The sequence below is a fragment of the Cicer arietinum genome, chromosome 7 (genome assembly GCF_000331145.2).
Source record: "Cicer arietinum cultivar CDC Frontier isolate Library 1 chromosome 7, Cicar.CDCFrontier_v2.0, whole genome shotgun sequence".
Classification (NCBI taxonomy): Eukaryota; Viridiplantae; Streptophyta; class Magnoliopsida; order Fabales; family Fabaceae; genus Cicer; species Cicer arietinum.
In genome coordinates this window covers 54,602,088-54,626,749 of record NC_021166.2, presented here as the reverse complement: position 1 = coordinate 54,626,749, position 24,662 = coordinate 54,602,088, and the positions used below count along the sequence as shown (strand labels likewise).

Sequence of the window (24,662 nt, the reverse complement as noted above, 5' to 3'; positions counted from 1 at the left end):
TAATTTTTTTTAAATTAATGCCAAAACTAATAATACCCACACATTACCCATCATCATAATCTTGCTATTGCAAACAGGTCCCTCTTACTATGCTTTATGGTTTGGTCAATGAAGAAAATTGAATTAGAATCGAATTCAACTGTTAATTATTTAATCCAAACTCAACTAATCAAATCGATCCGTTATTTTTGAATCAAAACTATTTTTACTAAAAACTAAACTATATTTCTTTTAGTAGAATTGATTCTATGTGAATCAAATCAAATTAAATTGCCATTAATAATTGATATTTGAACTATTAAAAAAGTTAAAAATGAACCGAACTTAATATTAAGTGGGTTTAAAAAATAAAAAATAAATTTGAATTGAACTGTTTAACTACCCCGAAAATAGTTGAATTGTAATAGGAAATTGAGAAACTGAAGGAACTGATTTGTAGTACAATTCAGTTTTTGATTTATCCATCATAGTTTAATATTTTGGTTGCAGTTTGGTTTAACTATTTGATTCAGTTTTTATTTTTAATATTACAAACCACTAAATCTTCAACCTCCATTATAAAAAATAAAAAGCTTAAATCTAATTTTAGTCATCTGTTTTGCTCAATCTATAATTTAGTCTTCTTATAATTTTTTTTTATAGTTTTGTTCCTCTTGTTTTTTTTTTTAAATCTCATAAAATTTTGTTAACTCTTCAATATTTTTTTTGACTTTTACTATAATTTATCTCTAATAGTCTAAAACTTTTACATTGACTGCATGACAATTAAAATCAAATATAAAATGTTAAATTCAATTTTAAAAAGAAATCAAATAAAAATAAAATAAAATTGAAAGGTGAAATCAAAAGAATACAAAATCAAAAATGGAAATGGGAAGAATTCTAAATTCATAAAATTAATATTATGATATTTTAATTATTTTTTTAAATAATCATTTTAATTCTTAAATATATGAGACATTGTCACTATAATAATTAAATCTATCAAAATCACAAAAAATACCCACACATGTTTTTACTAGCCTTTGTTTTCTTAAATGTGTCTTTAATTAATTAGTTTAATCATCAAATATATTTTTTGTTAATCATCATTTTATTATACAAAATTAATTACAACGGAGATATTTAAGATATTTTCAATTTTAAAACATTCAGAGAAAGTAGCAAAGCCTCACCCATTAACACATATCAAAATAATTGTTCACCCTTAATTTTATTTTTATTTTTATGTAAAAACTCACAACTAAGCAACATTTAGTCCAATTTGTTTTTCCACTCAACATTCTACACGAAATAATATTTAATGGACACCAATTTTTTTTTAATATTACAATATTTTGATTAATTGCTTGCAAAAATATGGTAATTAAGTTGAATAGATCTTTAATTTAAATTAAATTAAAAATTATAATTAATCATATAGTTAAACTAATTATATCTTTTAAATTAACATTTTCTCAATTAAAATTAATTATATTGTTGCAAGTGATCAACTAAGTATTATATAAATATATAAATCTTATAATTGATAACTTCAGTGATCCATTTGAAATTATCCGAATCTTATAAAACTTTTCATACATAACTCCTTTTATATTTTCATTAACTATCTCGAATTATTATACACCTACCAATCATAATCATAATAGTTGAATCATTAAAATATTTAACTTTAATTATTATATGTACCTTAAAATTTATATAAATAATAATCAAAAGTCATAATAATTGAATCATTTAAGATATTTTACTTTAATTATTATATCTACCTTAAAATTGATATAAATAATGATTTGTAATTAATTCACATTACAAATTTTTTATGACAATATCTAATCTATATACTTATTACATGGCACGGGCTCTTAAAATATTAGTTTTATTATTTATGACTAAAATCTTACAATCAATATGTCTTAATATAACTCCTATTTAGAGAAAAAAAAAGAATGTCCCTAAAAATAAATACTATTTTTCTAAATTATTATATATATATTAAGATAAAGTATTTCTAATTAATTTACAGTGCTATTGTTTAACAAAAATTTTAATTGAATGTCAATTTAAAAAAAATAGCACACAAATTTTATATACTGGTAAGTTTTTGTTTAATTTGTATTAAATGAAACTTATATTTTAAAACAAAGATAATAATATATATTTGAAAGATATTTGTTTTTCCTCTTTTATTATCTAGAATTCAACTTTTAAGTAAGTAAAATCTCACAAAAAAGTTATTTGAAGTTAATATATATTTAAAGTATAGACAAAGAGATAAAACAAACTTTTATGGTAACTTTTTATCAAGTAGGTGAATTTATCGAATTAAGTAATGGACCTCTAATACACACAAACAAACAAAAAATGACAATCTTGCAAAAACAACATCATTGTCTATTCTCTGCAATTGCTTAACACTGAACAACACAGTTCCTAAGTCGACAATTTTATCTTTTTGAGGTTTTGACCCTCAGCCATTTTCTCCATTCTTTCTAAGCTAAACAATTTAGATTTCATGCAAAATAAATAAATAATATTATATATTCAATTTCTCACTCACCATAGCTTAATCAAAAGCTTCATTCAATTCAATTCAACAATACTTTCATTTCATCACTTGTTTCCATAATTCTATGTACCTTGTTGATCTAATCCATGGATACTCTTAACGTTTCAAGCTTCAAAACCATTGCATTCCCATTTTTCTGCAAGCCCAAAACACTGAACTCAAAAAACATCTCATCAAACCATAACACCCCATTTCACATAAACCCTTTCCCTTTCTATCTAACAAGTTCCACATCAAGAAAGTTTCAAACTTTTGCCCATTTTCGACGACCCATTAACCGACGGAATTCCCTAAGGAACAAGCTTCTTAATGATCACCAGGTAACCCTTATTCACATTCCCAATGACCCATCTTCTGTTTCTAGTAATTTTGTGGAAAAAAATAGTGATGTAAATTTTCAAAGGGTATCTTTTGATGATGATGATGATGATAATATTGTTGAATTGGAAGAAGAAAAATCAAAACTTTTGGGTGATTCTGTTTTGTTGAATAAATTAGAGAATTGGGTTGATGAGTATAGGAAAGATATTGAGTATTGGGGTATTGGGTCTAATCCTATATTTACTGTTTATGAGGATTCATTTGGTGGTGTTAAAAGGGTATTTGTTGATGAACAAGAGATTTTGAGAAGAGATAGGGTTCAGAGAGAGGGAAATGAAATTGAGGGTTTATCTGAAGTGAAGTATAAGATTTTGGATGCTAAGAAGCTAGCTAGGGAGGTGGAGAGTGGTAATAATGTGATTGCAAGGAATAGTTCTGTGGCTAAGTTTGTTGTTCAAGGTGAGGAGGAGGGTGGTTTTATTCAGGCCGTTCGTGGCTTTGTCGTTCAACCTTGGTTGGTTCCAAAGCTTTTTGGGGTTGGAAGCACAGTTTTGTGTGTTTTGGTTCTTTTGTTTGCAGTCAAGAAATTGTTTAGGTTTGGTGATAAAGATGTTCAGTATACGGAAATGGAGAAGAAAATGATGATGAGGAAGGTAAAGGCTAGAAAGGAGAAAGAGGTGCTGATGAAGGGCGCTGTGGAAGTTATTCATGAACGTGTGGAAACATCGGTGATAGGAGTAAAAAAGCCTAAGTTAGATAAGGAACAGCTTAAGAACAATATTCTGAAAGCTAAGGCTTCTTCTGATTCTGATAAACTTGTAGTTCAGAATTCATTTGATGAAGTGAGAAATGGATCTATGGATATGGACTATAAAGTTCGAGAAATCAGAGAAATGGCTAGACGGGCACGGGAAATCGAAGGAAGAGACGGTTCTGTAGTTAGTAAGGATATGGAAATGGATGAGCCTGTGATTGAGAAATCCTCCAATGAGAGTGAAGTCATAAAAAAGAACAGCAAACAAGATAACAATTTATGTAATCATCAAAATGAAGTTGCAAGGGAAACAACAGATACTAGTGGAATTTGGCAAAGAACTTCTGATGATGTCACGGGGAATGTTGATAATTCAATCCTGCACGAGATAGCTCGTGATGATAGAGAAATTGATAAAGAGGAAATAGAAATCAATGGAAGTGCTATGACCATGAAGGACAGTGAAGATAATAAATCCTCGTGTACTCCGATTAATGGCTCGTTTATGACAAATAAAAGTTCAGTGAGCAAGAAACCAAGGATCATACGGTCTGTTATGGAAGCCAAGGATTATCTTTCAAAGAAACACGACAAACAAGATCCCGTTACAAAATCCGAAATTGAACTTGGGAAAGAAAACACTGTTGATTCAAAGCCTTCCGAATCGGTTGATTTTAACGACCAAAAGTGGCAAAATTTGGAGACGAATATACTTGTGTCCAAAAGTGACACATTAAACGGATTGTTGTATTCTAAGTCTGACATAAATGCAAGTGAGGATTCTAATCAGAAGGAAAGGGAAATCGGCCCAACAAAGAACGAGTGCTCAGAAGATTCTGGTATCGAACCTGGAATGGAAGACCTTCAAAAGTGCGAAACCACTTTAGACTGTGAAGTTAATGGCTTTGGTACTGAGGCAAGTCTATCAGTGGAAAAAAACTTTGATGAAGTCGAGCCAACTATTAAACAAATAAATGATACTTTAAATATGGTATCAGATTCTAGGCCTGACCTAAATCCTAGTGAAAATTCTGATCAGAAGGATATGGTCCCGACAAAGATCGACAGCATGAAAGACTTTGGTGTTGAACCTGGATTGGGAAATCTTCAAAATTCCGAGACAACTTCTGACCATGAAGTTAATGGTGATAGTAAAGAGACAAGAACATCTGGAAAGACAGAAAGTTGGCTGGAGAAAAATTTCCATGAAGTTGAGCCGATAGTTAAACAAATCAGAGCTGGATTTAGAGATAACTACATGATTGCAAAAGAGAGAGTTAATCAATCTTTAGATCTACCGACCGAGATGGAATCGCTTGGAGATTCTGAAGATGGTGGCGGAGAGCTTGACTGGATGAAGGATGATCATCTTAGCGACATTGTCTTTCGAGTCCGTGATAATGAATTATCTGGACGAGACCCGTTTTATTTGATGAATGATGAAGATAAAGATGCTTTCTTCACAGGTCTTGAGAAAAAAGTGCTGAAAGAAAACCGAAAACTTTCTCACCTCCATGAATGGCTCCACTCAAATATTGAAAATCTCGACTATGGAGCAGGTAGTTTTCCTGTTTCTAAATGTGATCAACTTTTAATTTCGTGAAGCTACATTATTTTAGTTGTTTCACAAAATTAAAAGCATACTTTATAGGATTAATTTCTGAAGATATATTAGTTTGCATTTTCTTTTGAATAATTTTAAACATCATGCTAATAGTGGTCTTTTATTCCTCTAGATGGCATTAGTATATATGATTCGCCCGAGAAATTCATACCGCGATGGAAAGGACCCTCCGTGGAGAAAATTCCCGAGTGCCTAAACGAATTCCTAGACAAGAAAAAGACAACTTCCACCAAAAATTTGAACCCGGTGAAGAAGGACAATGAGAAGGAATCTGCTAAAAAATCAGCTGATTCATCTTCAAAAGTAAAGGTTGACGGTTCTATAGCACCAATTAAGAAGTTAAAAAATCCGAAGACTGTTATTGAAGGAAGTGATGGTTCTCTTAAAGCCGGCAAAAAATCAGGGAAGGAATATTGGCAGCACACAAAGAAATGGTCCCAGGAATTTTTGGAGTGTTACAATGCTGAGACAGATCCAGAAGTTAAGTCCGTAATGAAGGATATCGGGAAGGATTTGGATCGCTGGATCACTGAAAAAGAAATAGAGGAAGCGGCTAATCTGATGAACAACTTACCTGATCAGAATAGGAGTTTCGTGGAGAAGAAAATCAACAAGCTTAAAAGAGAGATGGAGTTGTTCGGACCGCAAGCAGTGGCTAGCAAATATCGTGAATATACAGACGACAACGAAGAAGATTACTTATGGTGGCTAGATCTTCCATATGTACTGGTATGGATTGTATGTATATTTTTCTATACTTAGTTTCAACCATTTCAATAGCAAAACTGTTTGGTAAAAAGTAGCATATGACGGATAAGCTAGTGGATAACAGATGAACTTATAGCTGATAGCAGATAAAATGACAGATTGATATGTATGGAATGACATAAAAAGATATTTGAATTAACACTTAATTTTTTTTCAATTAAGACAAAAATGGTAAAAATGAGAAAATATGATACGTTATAAAAGCTCAAATGCTAATTGAGCTAGCATCTCAAAAAATGCTATAAGTTCATGAAAAATGCTATCAGCTCGTGAGAGAAGACTGTTACCAAACAACTCTACTTTGATCATACACACTTATATGATATAAACTATCCGCTCGCTATAAATTAGCGATTTATCCCTTGTCAAACAGATCCTAAGTATGAAATATTGTAAGTGCTTGAATGATTGTTCTTCTGGATCAAAGCCACTCGTCTCATTTGTACTTTTCGGATTTTCCTCTCCTACTGTATTTTATCTTCTTTCCTATCCAATAATGCTGAATCAATTTGTTTATTTTCTTCAGTGCATCGAGTTGTATAGAGTTGAAGATGGAGAACAAAGAGTTGGATTTTATTCATTGGAGATGGCTCCTGATCTCGAATTGGAGCCTAAGCCATATCATGTGATTGCTTTCCAAGATCCTAGTGACTGCAAAAACCTTTGTTACATAATTCAGACTCACATGGAAATGCTTGGAGGCGGCAACGCCTTTGTTGTCGCACGGCGTCCTAAGGTATTAAATTGTACAATGTCGGCTGTGTTATCGGTTCCATAAATAATTTTAGAAGTTCTCTTAAACTTGGATTACATGTCCACAGGATGCTTTTCAAGACGCTAAAGAAAACGGTTTTGGTGTTACTGTCATCAAGAAAGGTGAACTTCAGCTTAATATAGACCAACCACTAGAAGAAGTGGAGGAACAAATTACAGAGATTGGAAGCAAAATGTACCATGATAAGATGATGAAGGATCGATCCGTTGATATAAACTCAATAATGAAGGGTGTATTTGGTGTTAATGGCTCCACCAAAAGGTAATTAATCATTTGCTTGGTTAGTAGTTTCATAATTCAGCTGAAGTATGAGTTGCATAGAAGCTCAAGGCTTGTTTAGTTTTCTTCAAATTTGTAATCATAAGAAATAAAGTAAAAACATATTTGGTAAATATCAGTAAAAGTACCGAAAAATATAAAAAAATTAATTCATATGCACTAACGGTGTAAATGTTTTTAACTGTGAATCAATCATAACCGTTCGATCTTCAAAACAGTTTAATTTTTATTACATCTAACATAAAAGTCATGAAAATGGTGGTTTGTGATTGATTGACAGTGTAAAAAGTAAACATTATCATCTCTCAAAGCAAACTATATTTTTTGGTTTATCATTGTTTTATTTTGTTTATAATGGTAATTAATGATTTTTTTTACTTAATAAAAAGGTTAAAGCGGAAGTTGAAGTAACCCAGGATGCGATGTTGGCTCAAACTATTTTTGAGAATGAACCCGGTTGAAGACGGGAAATGGGGCGTGTCATCGCGAGTTTGTACGGTTCAAGAAAATGATGGCATGCCTGCATTGCATGGTAGCATAAGTCAATCTCTTTTGTAATTTGTTTTTGTGCATGCATGGTAGCATAAGTCAATCTCTTTTGTAATTTGTTTTTGTACATAGTTGAGAAAAATATAGTTAAATTATAATAGTTCTACTGCATGCTGTTGTTAACTTGATAACATAGTGAGAATTTCTCCACCAAGAATGCTGTTTAGTAGGATGGATTAGTATTGAAAACAAGTACAAAAGGGGATGTATGATCATACATACATATGAGACTTATCAATGACAATCTTTATGAATTTTTGTTTGAAAAGCTTTTAGTAACAAAAGAACAATTTGGTTTCTAGAGGTATGAGAAAAAGTATAGTGGGGTTTTTTATGTTTACTTTTTTGGTTCTATGGTACTTGAGATGCTTCAATTGTTTGTAGGAGATGTGCTCGCTGGTTGAGAGCCACTTCTTGATAAGTCAATTACATTTAAAAAAAAGAAAAAAGATAAGTCAACAATAATTATTTAAGCACTTATTTTATGAAAAGTGTGTAATTTAAAGTGTCATAATTAAATTATTGATGAAATGAAAGGATGTAAGTCACTGATGAAAGTTATTTAATAATTTTGTTTTTGAAGATGTTGAGTTAGAGAGATAAGGTTATTAAGTTGTGGAAAATTTTAATAAACTTTGAAATTTTTACAAAAATTTTCACCTCAATCTTTTGGAGCAAATATCAAGGAACCAAACATTAAAACTTGTAAAAAAAAAAAAACACATTAAACAAAATGAGTTTGTTTTTTTGCTAAAACATGATGTGGCACATAAAGACCACGTAAGGAACTCAAGTAGATTAATCAAGTCACATCCCATAACCAATTGAAGATCCACAAGGAAGATATAAGAGTTTCTAGAGAAAGGTCAATTTGTATGCATAGAAATTTCTGTGTAGTATACCTCATCCCTTTGAATTGAAAATAGGGATGTCCATAGCATTTTGAAGATTTCGTGGCTCCAAAGTTTTTACCCTTCACTTGATTTTTAGAAGTCAAAGTCAAATTGCACATGCGCAAACAATATTGAATCTCCCAACATTTTATCGGTTGCATTGTCACTGCCACGATGCCACACCCTATACGTTGAGAATTACTACCACTTGTTTGACTTGAACATGTTCTCTATAATATAGGCAAGCTTCGTATAAGAATAAGCACCACCACAAAATTCTCTTTATTTCGATTAAAATACATATTTTTTATTGTAAAAAACTGTCACTTTATTTTGATTTCATTTTCTGTTTTTAAAATATTGTGAATCAATCTTTCCCGCATCCTCTACAAAATTGCAAAAACAGAGAACTAAGTAAGAATAAAAATTTGTAATCAAAAGTGAAGAATGTCTCAAACTAAATAGGCCTTTTAGTAAGCAATGCACAAAACAAATGTTGAAATTATTTTGCACGCCTATTGATGATTTATAGTAGTTGAAAATTTTGGTACAACGAAAATTAGTTTTTCTTAAGTGACAAATAGCATTATTTTTTTAATACAATTTGAAAGCCTAAAATTTGCAAATCCACATGTAAGCCAATTGCATTTCACCATTTCCTATTTATCTAATCACATACCACCTAACTAACAACTCTCTATTTTCCAACATGGTGCCTCATTTCACTTCTATAATTTGAAGTGCAAACAGAAAATGCTACCTCTTAACATTACTGGATTCATAATATAGAGGTAAATATAAGGTAAATTTGAGGAAAGAATGAGTTAAGACCTAGGGAATCGTTACCCATTATATGTTCAACGAAAAAAAAACAATCATTAGCTATAGTTATGTACTAGAATACATGTACACATACACATACCAAATTCTAATGCAGAATTCAACTTCAACTAAGAATTAAAACTGCTGGTGATCTCATCAAGGTGCTGGTCCATAATGTCGGAAACAGACTCCATAAAAGTAGCTTCACTAGTACCTGGGAGAACAGAATCCAGTGCTGCTTTTACAATTCCTTCAATCACAGACTCCTTGTGCAAGGATTCGCGGCACATAAGGCTCCCAATGGAAAAAGGGGTCATCCCTCTATCCACTCCTTTTTTCAGAAGCATGGTTGAGATTCGGAGAGTGCGGGTGCATTCGAGCGGCAGATCCCATCCATGAAACTTCAGAAGGGCAATATCTTCTTCAGCGTCCAGGGACATTATGTAGTCAACGGTCTCTTGGGAGTATGGCTGGCGAGCTTGAGGCCAATAAAGCCATTCAAAGGTACAATCTTCAAACTGTTGGAACAGCAAAAAAAACCTAGGATGAGTCGTTTAAAGTTTAAAACAAGACTCAAGGAGAAGATGTAGAAAAAACTTCACTAAACCTCTTCCCCCAAACCATCAAGAGAAAAAGAATGCAATGGCCTTCTAAACAGGTAATGTCATTAAGAAATTAAGGGCAATTACACTTGCCATTACTCAATCAGTACTGTTGATGGCAGATGACATAATATGGTGGAAGGCCAAAATCTGCCACATAAACACACCATTGCAGCCAATGGCGCCACCATGGACGGGCATTCCTTCACAAATTACCTATCCAAAAATCTACCACGCCATTCCGCCATGGCCACATTTAACAACACCGCTCAAAATACCTGCAGTCTATCCAAATTATTGATTTTTGTGTAAAGAACAGGACAGGGAGAAGAGTAGCATCTGAAAAGGCAAGTCCTTGTAGCCATAAAGGTATCATGCTAGGGAAAATAACTAATGAAACACAGTCCAAATACATTAATTTACCCAAAAAATACCCAATATGGAAAACATTCCAAAAGGATGCCCCAGATATCACAACTTTTATATGCTATAAATGAAACTTTACTCAATAAAATAACGGCTCAGAGCAGCAGAATTCTGATTTTGTTTTGGTAAACCAAAGTATCCCTGCTTGCAACTGAGGAGACTAATCCTTGAGGTAATTGAGATATATTTAAGGACCTGACCTCTCCCAACATATTTATTTCCATTCACATCGGTGAGGGATTGAACCCATGACCAAATGGTGCATTTTGTTAAATAAAAGAAAAGAAAATCATACAACTTATAACCAAACAAGACAAAACCAAAGTTTACACTTCACATCAAGAGAACAATAAAGCAGCATCACAAGCATTATAAGAGATAACTTAACAACAAAAGTAAGGGGCTTACACTAGTGGGGAGGCAGTATCCATGATCAATTGGAATCAAAACAGCCTGGTCATTTTCCTTCTCTCTGCCAAGCAAAATATTCCCAGCATGCCGATCTGCATTAGCCAGTCTTATGTCCAGCACAGTAATTTTATGCACTTCCTTCACAGGGAAAGCACCAGGTCCCATATCCTCACAACTTCCATTGTTCTCCACAAACATTTGCAAGGAACCGATCTTAGCAGTCAAAGCCCCTGGATGATTAAATCCTTTATGCAAGCACTTTGTCATAACAGTCGGGGGAACCCCAGAAAAACCCTTCTCGTCACCAAATAATGATCGACGGCCACTCATTGGATGGTCCAAAATATAAGCAGCAACTTCCCTGAAAGCTCCTTGGCCAACTCTTGTACCCTTTTTTAAGCCCTCGCCATCTGATGACAAAGGTAAACCTCTAGGGTTATTCATAGCCATTGGTTCTTCATCAATAGGCTTAAAAACAGATACATACTTTTGCCCTGTAGAATCTAGCATAAAGTAGGCCCCTCCTGTGCCCTCTGCAGATCTGATTGGAGAATTTCCACTCTCTAGCCCATCACATGTAGAGTTTATCATATCCCAAACATCCGAAGCTAATTCAACTTTAGGGTTAACAATAACTGGCTCCAAAAGAAGACCTCTATCAAGAGCTTTTCTCGATATAATTCGCTCAATTGCTTCATACTCCCTCTTCGCATCTTCTTTACTAACATCATATTTCCTCACATAATCCCTTTCAGAAGTTTCATTAGCATCATAACTCTTTGTAGCATTCAATTCCTTAGCTGCAATGGACAACTCATCCAGTCCTGCCTCAACATCCGCATATTTCGTTCTAACAAAAAGATGTAACACTGCATCATTATATTTGCTACAGACATCATCAATTAGCTTCTGATCATCAAGCAGTTCACCATTACACACAACTTCCTGCTGTTCAGGATCAGCAAACTGTTTCTCCTTTTTCGCAATCTGTTGCTTAACATACCCAACATCCCTACACCTCTCAACCTGAAAGGTAAACTCCTTCCCAGAACAAGTTCTCACACTGATAGTCTGAAGATCAGTAAGTCTTATCACCAAATGCAACACATTCCCTTCTGTAACCCCATAATCCTTAAGCAATGAATTACTACGCGATAACTCACGACCATTACAAACCAACTTCTGTTTGTTCGTCAACGAAGGAACACCCTCGTTCCTTTGGATTTTGAGTTTCACCGATTCAATCGTATCCGAGGGTAAAACACGCAACGGAGACAACGACCCCGAATAAGAAAGATACACGAAAATAAAGTCGTGATCCATAGACAAGTGGAGTGGATTACAGAATCCATTTGGAAACAACAATGTCTCCCTTGAAACAGGGCTAAGAGTTGTAACACCAGCAGAAGACATTTTTGACTTGAGATGAATTGAATTAAAAAAATCCAATAAAAAATAAAAAAGTTAAGGCTTTGACCTAAAGCCTCAAACCCTAACTACTACCAATGTTACAATAATACAGACATAGATTTTGATAGAATAAATCAGAATTGAGCTAGAAATGAAACTGAGAATTAAAAAAGAAGAATATTTTGATGGAAAAGATGAAAAAAAGTAGACAGAAAGCCTTAATTCCTCATCTTTCCCGTAAGTAAAGGCAATAATAAAACCCTAATTTGAAACAGAAGAAAGTTTAGAGAATGGATGAATAGGTGTAAACTAAAAGAGAAAGAAGAACGGTTGTTACCTTTAAAGAAGAAGAAGAAGAAGAAGAAGAAGGTAATTGGGTATTTTTGATTGAGTGGGGAAGGAAGAGTTGTTTAATTCAAGATTCGGGAAAGAAGGGAAAGGGTTTGTTATTTTTGTATTGACTATGACTAAAGAAACGATAATATTATTACAGAGGTATAGAAAGAGAGAGAGAGAGAATCAATTGTGTCACAAGATACATGCGCGTAGCCGCCACGTATTTCTTACCAATCATCGCTACTTGTACAATTTTTTGTTGAGACTTCTACATTATATTAAAAGAATAATATATATTAAAATTTAATTAATTTAAATAGATACTAGAATAATATGGTGAATAAATTAAAAAAAAATTATTAATTAAAAAATCTATAGTATTGATATATATATTTTTTTTGATTGCACTATAAAACTTATTTTTTTATTTATTTGATAAAATATTTTATAATTTTATTTTTACAATAAAGAAATTTATATATAATTGTAAATTTGAAAAATGATATTTTTCTATTGATGTATTGTATAATATTTTAACACTTTGTTAATATGTATTCTATATTAACTTAATTTATTAAATACGTTAACTTAATTTTACTTAAACAGTAAAATAATTATTTGTTTATAATAAATATATTGAAAACTCTTCTGCACGAAAATATTATATTATGTTATTGTATTTGTAAAACATTTAATAATTTATAAATATTAATAATATATAACTAATATTTTGAGTCTTTATGTATTAGTCAATGAATTATAAATTCATGATCTGTAGTATTATAAGTCAATCATAAATATACTTAATACTTAATTAAATAAGATGTCTTAACTCTTAAATACTTTTCTTTTTGTCATTTTTAAAGTTTTATTTCCTTATTTTTCCATTTTTACCATTTTTCATATTTTAAAAAAATGTAAAAAGTAGAAATAAATAAATAAATAAATAAAGTTACAGTTAATTTTTTAAGATAAAGTTATGTCAATCTTTGTAATAAGCTCCATTTACATATCTCTACCTCTTAAATTGTATTTTACTTTTAATGATTTTAATAAATTAAAAAATAGTTAATGTTATATGAAAAAGAAAAACTATAAATTATTTTATAAAAGTATTGTCTATTAATGATATATGAGAAACATAAATTAGAAGAATTGAAAAAATTAATAAATCGTAAATGATATATTAGAAAAATAATAACTTATAATTTATTAATATTATAAAATAATATATAATTTAAAATAAATATATTTTATTAAAATTATATATAATTTGAGACAGAGATAATGTATATGTATATATAATTAATAAAAAGTGATTATAATATCACTTTTGTAATTTTCTCTTTTAAGTGTATGATAAATTAAACTCATTTACGTAAATTAAATTCCGTTGACCATGAAATTAACACCAATATTAACTTTAATTTAATTTAATTTTTAAAATCAAACAAAAATAAAATGTAAAAACATATATAATTAGATTTAACATTTCAACTATTTTCACGTCTCAAATCAACTTAATTATAATCTATTATTTGGAGAACAGCTAAAAAGTAGAGAAGCCAAATTCAATGATGACAAGACATAGTTAGACGTTGAAATTGAAAGTTGTAACGGTAAAAGAACTTTCATCGTGATTTAGTAGTAGTTGTTAATTGCTAATAGTACTAATAATATCAAAGGTTTAAGCTAGTAACGCAGGGAGTAACGTTAAAGAGGCATCATAATATTAATTAATAGTTGGTGAGATGATGACGAGAGAAATAACAACGACAGGCGATAGAATGCACTCTGATTTTTGTCTAAAGTAACTAACACATTATTAGTGCCTAACCTCAATGTTTAAAATATTTAATTAATCGTCAATTTACATTAAATATTTAATTAAAGGTATAACTAATACGTGCTCGTAAGACAAAAATAAACTATTTTTAGAAGTAAAAGTTGTGTTGAAAAAACAGCTTTTACACTTTTTTAGTCAAAACTTAAAATACGTTATTTATAAAACAAAATTTATATATTTGATTTCTTAATATATACTTTTAAGATATTTATTAGCATTTTGCAATCATTAAAATTACTTTCGTTTTATTAGTTAGGTATAATGAATTATGATGTACAACAGTTTAGGAAAAACCAAATCAAACAAGAATTTAAATTAAACTGTGTTTTTTGAGTTGAACAATTTTTTAAACAGTTTAAATTTAAACTCAACCCAACTAAATTTGAACAAGTATAATTCGAGTAACAAGTATTAAATATTAGATCCGTGTGTCTGTTTATTTGAATCCATTATCATTTTATTATATATTTTATAATAAAATATAATGTCGTGTAGTGTATTGTATTGTGTAAGTTTCATTCGTATAAATCTTTTTGGTTTTTTAGTAAAGATATAAATTAAGATAGTATATTAGTATATTAGTATATACAGTTAAAGACATTTAGAATTTAAGATTATAAAAATCACATTTTCGTATTAGTTCTCACTATTAAGTTTTGAAATTTTAATATAGTATTTTAAACATAATTATTATGTGTTGTAATCTAGTTAACTCAACTCAAACCAATCTGTTATACATCACTTTGGTTCTATTTGGATTTTATCAAAAAAATATGTAAATCCAAATCAAATTACACTTTTGATTGATTTAGATATGATATTCAACCTAACAATATTAGTATTTAACAATTGACTTAAGCTTTACGGATAAAAACTTATTAATGTTATTAAATATGTATAAGTGTATGACTATTATTAAATTATTCTTTGCTTATAAATACATTTAATATTAGGTTTTTAGATTTTAAGACAACTTAATAATATTAATAAATACATTTGAAAAAGAATAGGCAAAATACTTGTTGTGGTCATTTAAGTTACACAAAAAATTATAAATTAGTCATTTATCTTTTTTTATAACAAGTTAGTCTTTTAGTTTTCTTTTGATGTCAAGTTCGTCTTTTGTGTTTGTAAATATTTGCATCAATGATCCTAATTTCAAACCAACAAAATGGAAACTCCAAACTTTTCTAATTTTTTCAATAAACTCGTGTAATTCTTAAGAGATTTTGAATGTAGTAATCTTAAGAATATAAACTCTCAATCAATTTTTAGAAAAATAATTAAACAAGAAATAATTTGAGTAAGATACATATTAGGGTTCTTGGAACTAAACGCAAAATTATCTTAATTCAGGTCATGAAATCATATGAAAATTTATTATGTTGTTCTTCGTATGATCGATAACAAAACTTATAGTAAAATTTAAAAATCTCTAACTATAAATTATTAAAAATGACGTTATGACTAATAATAGTTCAACATTGTAATGTTTATAAATATAAAAGAATAACTTGTTATAAAAAAAAAAAAAATCAATATAATATTTTTGTGTAACTTAAAAGACTACATAATGTATTTTGTCAAAAGAATAACAAAAATATTTAAAAATTTATAAAGAGTCTTATATTTAAAGACAAACAAATGTGTCAAAAGAGTCTTATAATTAAGAACACAAGACATAATAATTTATCTTTGGGTCATGTTAATAAGTGTTCTAATATACTTCTTAAAAACCATAAATTTTGAACTTTTATAAAATATTTGAATATACAAATTTCAATACACTTTCAATAATTTTATTTCTATATTTTTATCACTATCAAATGCTTCAATAACACTTGTTAACACTTGCCTTTATTTTTTTATTACAAGATTAGAATCAAGAAGGAGAAAACAAAGGAAACTCAAGGTACGTCCCAACCTATAAAGGACATGTCTATAGGGAAACACATTAGCAACACCACAACCTTTATAAGTAGGGCTTTTTTGTCATACTACCACTAATTTGTTTTTTTTTTAATATCATACTATCACTACTTTATACTTTATAATTAAGTACCAATATATCACTCTTTTTAAATTTTATTATTTTAAAGGTGAGGAATCGTAACTGGAGGTATCAATTTTTCAAAAGGAATTTTTTATTTTATTTTAAAATAGAGTGAAAGAAAATCGACGTGGCATAAACTGATTTTTTAATGTGGAGATTTTTTTTAATTATTAAATATATGTATTTGTTTATTAGTTGTATACACAAATATAAGGGATTGATCGATGGTACGTGAGAGAATGGATAATTATAATTTGTAAGTGTGAAATAATACCATATATTATTATTCTCTTTCATAACAATAAATACATATTTTCCTTTTTTTATTTTAATTAAATAATTAAAGTAAGTTTGATTAATTATTATTTTAATTAAATAAATAAAAAATTAACTATTTTTATAATAATTATCTAATTAAATTTTATTTTTATAAGTAATTATTAAAAAATTTGAATAAAATTGAGCTCATAAATATAACAAAATTTAATTAAATATTAAAAATACAAATACAAATTGAGTACAGGGACATACAATATTTTTATTACATTTATATTTTATGGTGACGTAGATGATATGGAGGTGAGTTTCTTTCGTCAACTGAAGCATGTGTCTCCTGCACATTTTCACTTAATAGGTCGACATGCATCGAAGAATTATGATCTACTTAATTAGAGAATGATGAAACACCAAATGAGTACAAATTATCAACATAACGAGCGAGCGACTCGGACGTACCTAGGTCTGCACCAAATAAATTATTCACAAAATCTTGGTCGTTTTAATGTAAAGATTGTCGGTGATCATATTGTTGAGTTAACACTTGCATACTGACTTAATCGTCCAACAACTTATGTTATATCAGGTTTGGTACAAGTCATGACTTACATCAAGCATCTGATTACCTTTTGTATTCTTGATGTTAACCAACTATCACCAAACTATGGACCTATTGCCGCTTCATTTTCAATAGTAACATGGGGGAGTCGGTGGACGATGTCTATAACGCCTTTGTCGTTGTGATGGTTGGGTCGGTCTACTCAGACCAAAGTTTGGCTCTTCTGCAACACCACATTGTGAGTCCAGCAATAGTTGTGTAGCTGATAGATACAAGTTGGAGTTGTGTCTAAATCACACCATATTCTCCTATGTCGGTATTGGGTGTCCATGTATCAGTTGACCGGTAAGACAATGATTTCGATGTTCGTTCGAAAATTGAATCCATGCAACATGTTTGTCTTTCCAATTTTCTAAGTGATTCTCTCTCATACCTTTACAATATCAATATTTTCAGGATCATCTGATATTTTTTTGGGAAAGTCCTAACTATAGTTTGACTCTGTCTGTTTGATGTCATTCTACAGTTGAGAAACAAATCAATGCGGTTTTGGCGGTCCAAATTATTGAATCATGTTTAGATATTCACATATCATTCAAGGTAGACCTCAAAAAACGCTGATGTGATTGTGATGAATTTCAAGTATTACACTACCCATGTTCACATCGCCGCTTGTTCATTTGTTCACTATGACTACATGATGTATCTGTCTTTCAAGTATACATTGCAATGTATCTTCGACGCTTAATAGGAAGAGTATCAAGCAATTCATCTTCAATCATATTGGTCAAAATACAATGAAATAGAATTGTGTCACAATGTCCACAGTCTATTCACATTCATACTGAAATGGATCAACGGGAGAAAAATACACACCCCAAGAGATGTTGTTTGTATCGGAATGAGGGATATAGCAAAAATAAATGTCCTTAATGTACTGATGCTCTCGATATAAATTAAATCAATGTAATAAAATTTGTGTTTATTTTATTTCACTCATTGTATTTGTATTTTTAATATTTAATTAAATTTTGTTATTTTTATGTGCTCCATTTTATTCAAATTTTTCAATAATCCCTTAATAAAAATAAAATATAATTAAATAATTATTATAAAAATAATTAATTTTATATCTATTTATTTAATTAAAATAATAATTAATGGAACTTACCTTAATTATTTAATTAAAATAAAAAACATGAAAATATTTAATTATTGTTATGAAAGAGAATAATAATATGTGGCATTATCTCACACTTACAAATTATAACTAACCACTATTTCACATACCATCGATCAAACCCTCAATATTTGTGTATACAACTAATAAACAAATGCATATATTTAATAATTAAGAAGAAAAAAAAACCTCCACATTGGGAAATTGATTTATGCTACACCAAATTCCCTTCACTCCATTAAAAAAAACATTCCTTTTGAGAAATCGGTCTCTCCAATTACGATTTGACACCTTTAAAAAAATAAAATTTAAAAGAGTGGTATGTTGATATTTAATTATAAAGTAGTAGTAGTTTGATATTTAATTTTTTTTAGTGGTAGTATAAAAATAAAGCCTATAATCGAGAGGAACATTCAAACAAACAGTAAAAAATATTTTCATTTTTTAAATCACAAAAATGGCATATGAGGGAAACATTCACACCTCAAAGAAGCAAAACACACTTCGTTGAAATAGAGATATGACAAACCTATCAGATGAAGAATTGAACACTAAGAGAAAGAAGCATCTTTGAAATCCAACTACGCGCGAGCTTATTATTAAAATATAATCGAGCTCACAAAGTTTGGCCTAAAAAACTATAAATGGAATAGGCGTATTAACCTCTTTGATAATGCATAAGAAGCAAAACACACTTCGTTGAAATAGAGATATGACAAACCTATCAGATGAAGAATTGAACACTAAGAGAAAGAAGCATCTTTGAAATCCAACTATGCGCAAGCTTATTATTAAAATATAATCGAGCTCACAAAGTTTGGCCTAAAAAACTATAAATGGAATAGGCGTATTAACCTCTTTGATAATGCATAAGAAGTAAAATACACTTCGTTGAAATAGAGATATGACAAACCTATCAGATGAAGAATTGAACACTAAGAGAAAGAAGCATCTTTGAAATCCAACTACGCGCGAGCTTATTATTAAAATATAATCGAGCTCACAAAGTTTGGCCTAAAAAACTATAAATGGAAGAGGCGTATTAACCTCTTTGATAATGCATGCATCCTCCCTCCATAAATCTTTGATCTTGAGACATAAGCAAATGGAGGGAATGAATCATAGTACTCGACGACTACTTATTAATCTAAAAGGAGAACCATGTTTAGTATCTCCATCACCAATATTGAAAGTGAAGCAATCCTTAAAGAATACTGATAAGTGTCAAATTTACGTAATAAATAATTTTGAATACAAAAGTTTAAAAATCAGCAATCATATTTTGGCTTTGCGAATTTGAAAAATCGTCTAAGAAGCGAGTAGACATTTGCTAAGTAAATTTTTCACACAAAAATTGGATGAAAATTGCAGGGCAAATTTGCTAAGCGAATTTAGACGGGTTACATAACTGGCAATTGCTTCATTGTGAAGAAAGTTGATTCGTTAAACGACCAAGAATTTTGCTAAGAGAAATTTCACCGGCTCAAATACTATAAAAGGCCATTTGTTAAAGGAATCAATATTTTTCGGAAAACAACTAGAGAGAAGACATAAAGCGACCAAGAGAGGGAGAGCAAGGGTGGGGAAGCTTGAGGAATCATCTTCAAAATTCAATCTCTTTTCTTTCTTCATGTATTGTAAGATTACCATGTGTATGTGTAACTAATTATTTCTTTGTTGGAATGAGATGTAATTAATCATACTCTTTTAATCTAATTATTCTAATTATTCACGAATAGCAATGTTTAAATTTGATTTTAATGTTTATTATGACTTGATAAATTATGATATGATATTTGATTTGAATAGTTATTAGAAAAATACTTTTTAGATCTGATTTAGAATAAACATCTATTGAATCTAAATTCAAGGAATCGATTTATGATTAATAATCACAAATTGTCGGTTGCTAATACAAATGTCTCGGTTAATTGTCTGAAGAATCGACGTTTAAACAAGACGGTTGATCTCTCACAGTCGTTAAAGAATTAATAATGCATGAATAGCGACGACGATGATATGTAACAAATCATTAGGATATATTAGCAAGTGGTTAATGAAATCTAATCCTAACAATCCTATCTCTTTGTTATTTTGTTTTCCATTTATTGATTATATTCAATCTTATGAACAACAATCAAATCCTACTATTTACTTAAAAATATATTAATTATTGAATGACACTAATATTGCATGAGTCTTTGTGAATACGATACCTTCGAATCCTTATTTTTGATGTGTCGAAAACTACAACATCAAATACTCAAAGTTTTCAATATTCCAAGTCAAAGAACTAACCTTATATTTTTCCAATAACAAATGACCCTCTTTGAGTTATTTGTTTGCGAGAAACAAAACCCATCAAAAATAATGAAGGATTATAATGAAGGATTATGAAGAATACTCTACATAGGAGAGTTCAAGATCAATATGACATATGGGAGGCCCATAACTTATTAGTTTTTTATAGTATTTGTTGACCAACAACCCAAAATAATCCTTTAGCATACCCAAAAAGAATAACTTTATGCTCAATAAAAATAACTTGCATAATATTTTGTATAGACCTCCTCCTGATTTGTATTTTATATATCCTTATTATACTAAAACATACACTTCTGGAATATAAATGCATTTTATATTTACTACTATAATTTTATTTTACATCATTTGCCGGTCAAACAAATTATATTAAATGTAAAAAAAAATACATTTCTATTCTAATGTGCTTACTCTTTGAACGACATTTTGTGACTCTCTCCATTTGAGGATTGTCATGCACCCTAACACCTTCATATTTGGACAAATATCGTTTATTTGGTATAAGTTAGAACACTTTGTTGTAGATTTTTAGTACAGTTTCATCTTGTACACATCATATATAAGCATCTAACAATCATACTTTATGCTAGAACATGTTGTTATTACATGTGAGCAAGACATATGTATAGCTTAATATTTTTCACAATCGCACCACTTGTTAGAAAAGTTGACACTAAAATGACCAATTGATTGTTCCTCTCGTTGGTTTACTGTCTCGTGGAATTTGAAAGTATGATTGTTCTAATCAAAACCATTGTAACACCCCGTTTTTTCTAAGCGGGGGTATATTTTTTTTTTAAAGAATTTAAAATAAAGCAGAGCAATAAATAAAGAAATGCCTTTGGATAAATAATTGAGTCATTATAATTTACAAGCAGCGGAAAAGCCACTCCAATTATAAATCCAAACCATTTACACAACAACAATTGGTACATGTAACCCATTGAAAATAACATGTCAAGCTGACAATATTAGTATAGGTACAGTCTTGCAGAGCAATAAATAAAGAAATGCCTTTGGATAAATAATTGAGTCATTATAATTTACAAGCAGCGGAAAAGTCACTCCAATTATAAATCCAAACCATTTACACAACAACAAATGGTACATGTAACCCATTGAAAATAACATGTCAAGCTGACAATATTAGTATAGGTACAGTCTTCCATTTTAAAATAAATACAATACAAAAGAAAGACATCTGATCCCTCTATGTCAACCTAATCTGATCATATTTCAACACAACTAAACACCCTGGGTAATCTCCACGCGCCCCGTGAGATCCTCCTAACGTAGCTGCAGTCAAGCGTTCCCATCTCCATTCCCGTCCGTAGGGTACGAATCGGTAGGATCGTCCTGACTCTCATCTGAGGGCGAAGCCCAGATTTCCACAATAATTGTAAAGGTCACCAACCGAAAATAACAGATAACACATAACATTTAAGTTTTAAATGCACAAAATAACCTTTCAACTAAGCATGCACCTTAAAAGGATTTTCCATATGCTAAAAGTTCATATAATGCTTGTCAATTAACAATGAACTCAAAATGAAGTTCTCAAACCATTAAGTAATACATAACTGACCAAAGCATTGATAAATCAATTGAGAAATCGATTATCTAACTCAAAATAAGTACTTTTGCTGAGGAAATCGATTGCCAAATCGATTTGGTCAGTTCTGCTGAGTTTCTGCATGACCAAATCGATTTCTAAGTCGATTTTGTCAGTTCTGATGAGTCCCTGGGTTGCCAAATCGATTTCCAAATCGATTTCGGCAGTTTTGCTGAGTTCCTGCCTCTCTGCCAATCGATTTCCAAATCGATTTCTTAAAAGATTTTGAAAGATATATTTATACAATCGATTGGCAAATCGATTAGGTCAAAATGGTGAACTTCCTGCAACTCATCCAATCGATTGGGAAATCGATTTCCCTGATCGTTTTTCCAAAAATTCATGCATTTACTCAAGTCATTCCTAATCACGTTCACAACCTAACACTTAGCAATTCCTACGCGATTACCACGACAATTGGGATCTCGATAACCATCATACTTACACACAACAATCAACACATAACACTTAGCATTTTCAACACAATTAATACAACATCATGGATTTCGAAATGGTATTGCAATCAAACATGTTATCACCAAATTCCAAAACATAACACTTAGCATTTATAACACATTACTACACAACAAAAATGAACCAACAGTTCACAAATCAACAGGGTGTAGTCTCTTGCGGACAAACACAATTCCCTCAGGAACGTAAGTCGTAAACGTACTACCTATCACGGGTCCGTACCGTTTACCGAGGTGCCACCTATCCCGGGTCAGCACAACTTACCAAAACATACACGAGTAAACGAGACATTAAGAGATTCCCCATTCTTAATTCTCGTCTAACTTAAACCAGGGCGTAGTCTCTCACGGACAAACCCCTGCGCAGTCTCTCACGGACAAACGCAATTCCCGCAGGAACGTAAGTCGTAAACGTACTACCTATCACGGGTCCGTACTGTTTACCGAGGTGCCACCTATCCCGGGTCAGCACAACTTACCAAACACAATTCCCTCAGGAACGTAAGTCGTAAACGTACTACCTATCACGGGTCTGTACTGTTTACCGAGGTGCCACCCATCCCAGGTCAGCACAACTTACCAAAACATACACGAGTAAACGAGACATTAAGAGATTCCCCATTCTTAATTCTCATCTAACTTAAACCAGGGCGTAGTCTCTCACGGACAAACCCCTGCGCAGTCTCTCACGGACAAACGCAATTCCCGCAGGAACGTAAGTCGTAAACGTACTACCTATCACGGGTCCGTACCGTTTACCGAGGTGCCACCTATCCCGGGTCAGCACAACTTACCAAAACATACACGAGTAAACGAGACATTAAGAGATTCCCCATTCTTAACGCCCAGTTAACTTAAACGATTTTCAAAACAAAATATTAAGTAACCGAGACATTAAGAGATTCCCCATTCTTAACGCCCAGTTAACTTAAACGGTTTTCAAAACAAAATATTAAGTAACCGAGACATTAAGAGATTCCCCATTCTTAACGCCCAGTTAACTTAAACGATTTTTCTTTAAAACAAAATATTAAGTAACCGAGACATTAAGAGATTCCCCATTCTTAACGCCCAGTTAACTTAAACGATTTTCAAAACAAAATATTAAGTAACCGAGACATTAAGAGATTCCCCATTCTTAACGCCCAGTTAACTTAAACGATTTTTCTTAAAACAAAATATTAAGTAACCGAGACATTAAGAGATTCCCCCTCCTTAACGTCCAGTTAACTTAAACGGTTTTCAAAACAAAATATTAAGTAACCGAGACATTAAGAGATTCCCCATTCTTAACGCCCAGTTAACTTAAACGATTTTTCTTTAAAACAAAATATTAAGTAACCGAGACATTAAGAGATTCCCCATTCTTAACGCCCAGTTAACTTAAACGATTTTTCACAAACAAACGCACATTAAGTAAACGAGACATTAAGAGATTCCCCATTCTTAACGCCCAGTTAACTTAAACAATTTTCCAAACAAAATAATAAGTAACCGAGACATTAAGAGATTCCCCATTCTTAACGCCCAGTTAACTTAAACGATTTTCAAAACAAAATATTAAGTAACCGAGACATTAAGAGATTCCCCATTCTTAACGCCCAGTTAACTTAAACGATTTTTCTTTAAAACAAAATATTAAGTAACCGAGACATTAAGAGATTCCCCATTCTTAACGCCCAGTTAACTTAAACGATTTTCAAAACAAAATATTAAGTAACCGAGACATTAAGAGATTCCCCATTCTTAATACTCATTTAACTTAATGGTTTTCAAATTCCACACAAAACAAACTCAAACAA

General features: G+C 30.9%; 2 protein-coding genes across 2 annotated transcripts; one reads left to right on the top strand and one right to left on the bottom strand.

The window, feature by feature from the left end:
• Positions 1 to 2,384: 2,384 nt before the first annotated feature.
• Positions 2,385 to 7,907, top strand: LOC101494537 (uncharacterized). Its single transcript, XM_004510612.4, has 5 exons — positions 2,385 to 5,203; positions 5,381 to 5,997; positions 6,563 to 6,772; positions 6,858 to 7,072; positions 7,480 to 7,907. The coding sequence occupies exons 1-5, from the start codon at positions 2,656 to 2,658 to the stop codon at positions 7,499 to 7,501; spliced, it is 3,612 nt and encodes a 1,203-aa protein (XP_004510669.1). The 5' UTR covers positions 2,385 to 2,655; the 3' UTR covers positions 7,502 to 7,907.
• Positions 7,908 to 9,286: 1,379 nt separating this feature from the next.
• LOC101494857 (phosphatidylinositol 4-kinase gamma 4) lies at positions 9,287 to 12,692 on the bottom strand. The gene is made up of 2 exons (XM_004510613.4): positions 10,791 to 12,692; positions 9,287 to 9,872 (listed from the first exon to the last, which is right to left on the bottom strand). Exons 1-2 carry the CDS (start codon positions 12,204 to 12,206, stop codon positions 9,483 to 9,485), a joined length of 1,806 nt encoding a protein of 601 aa, XP_004510670.1. The 5' UTR covers positions 12,207 to 12,692; the 3' UTR covers positions 9,287 to 9,482.
• Positions 12,693 to 24,662: the final 11,970 nt, after the last annotated feature.

Coding starts and splice junctions, on each gene's coding strand:
- LOC101494537 (XM_004510612.4), top strand. CDS start 2,656: ATGGATACTCTTAACGTTTCAAGCTTCAAAACCATTGCATTCCCATTT. Junction 5,204..5,380: donor AAATCTCGACTATGGAGCAG/GTAGTTTTCCTG, acceptor TTATTCCTCTAG/ATGGCATTAGTATATATGAT. Junction 5,998..6,562: donor TAGATCTTCCATATGTACTG/GTATGGATTGTA, acceptor TATTTTCTTCAG/TGCATCGAGTTGTATAGAGT.
- LOC101494857 (XM_004510613.4), bottom strand. CDS start 12,206: ATGTCTTCTGCTGGTGTTACAACTCTTAGCCCTGTTTCAAGGGAGACA. Junction 9,873..10,790: donor GATACTGCCTCCCCACTAGT/GTAAGCCCCTTA, acceptor CTGTTCCAACAG/TTTGAAGATTGTACCTTTGA.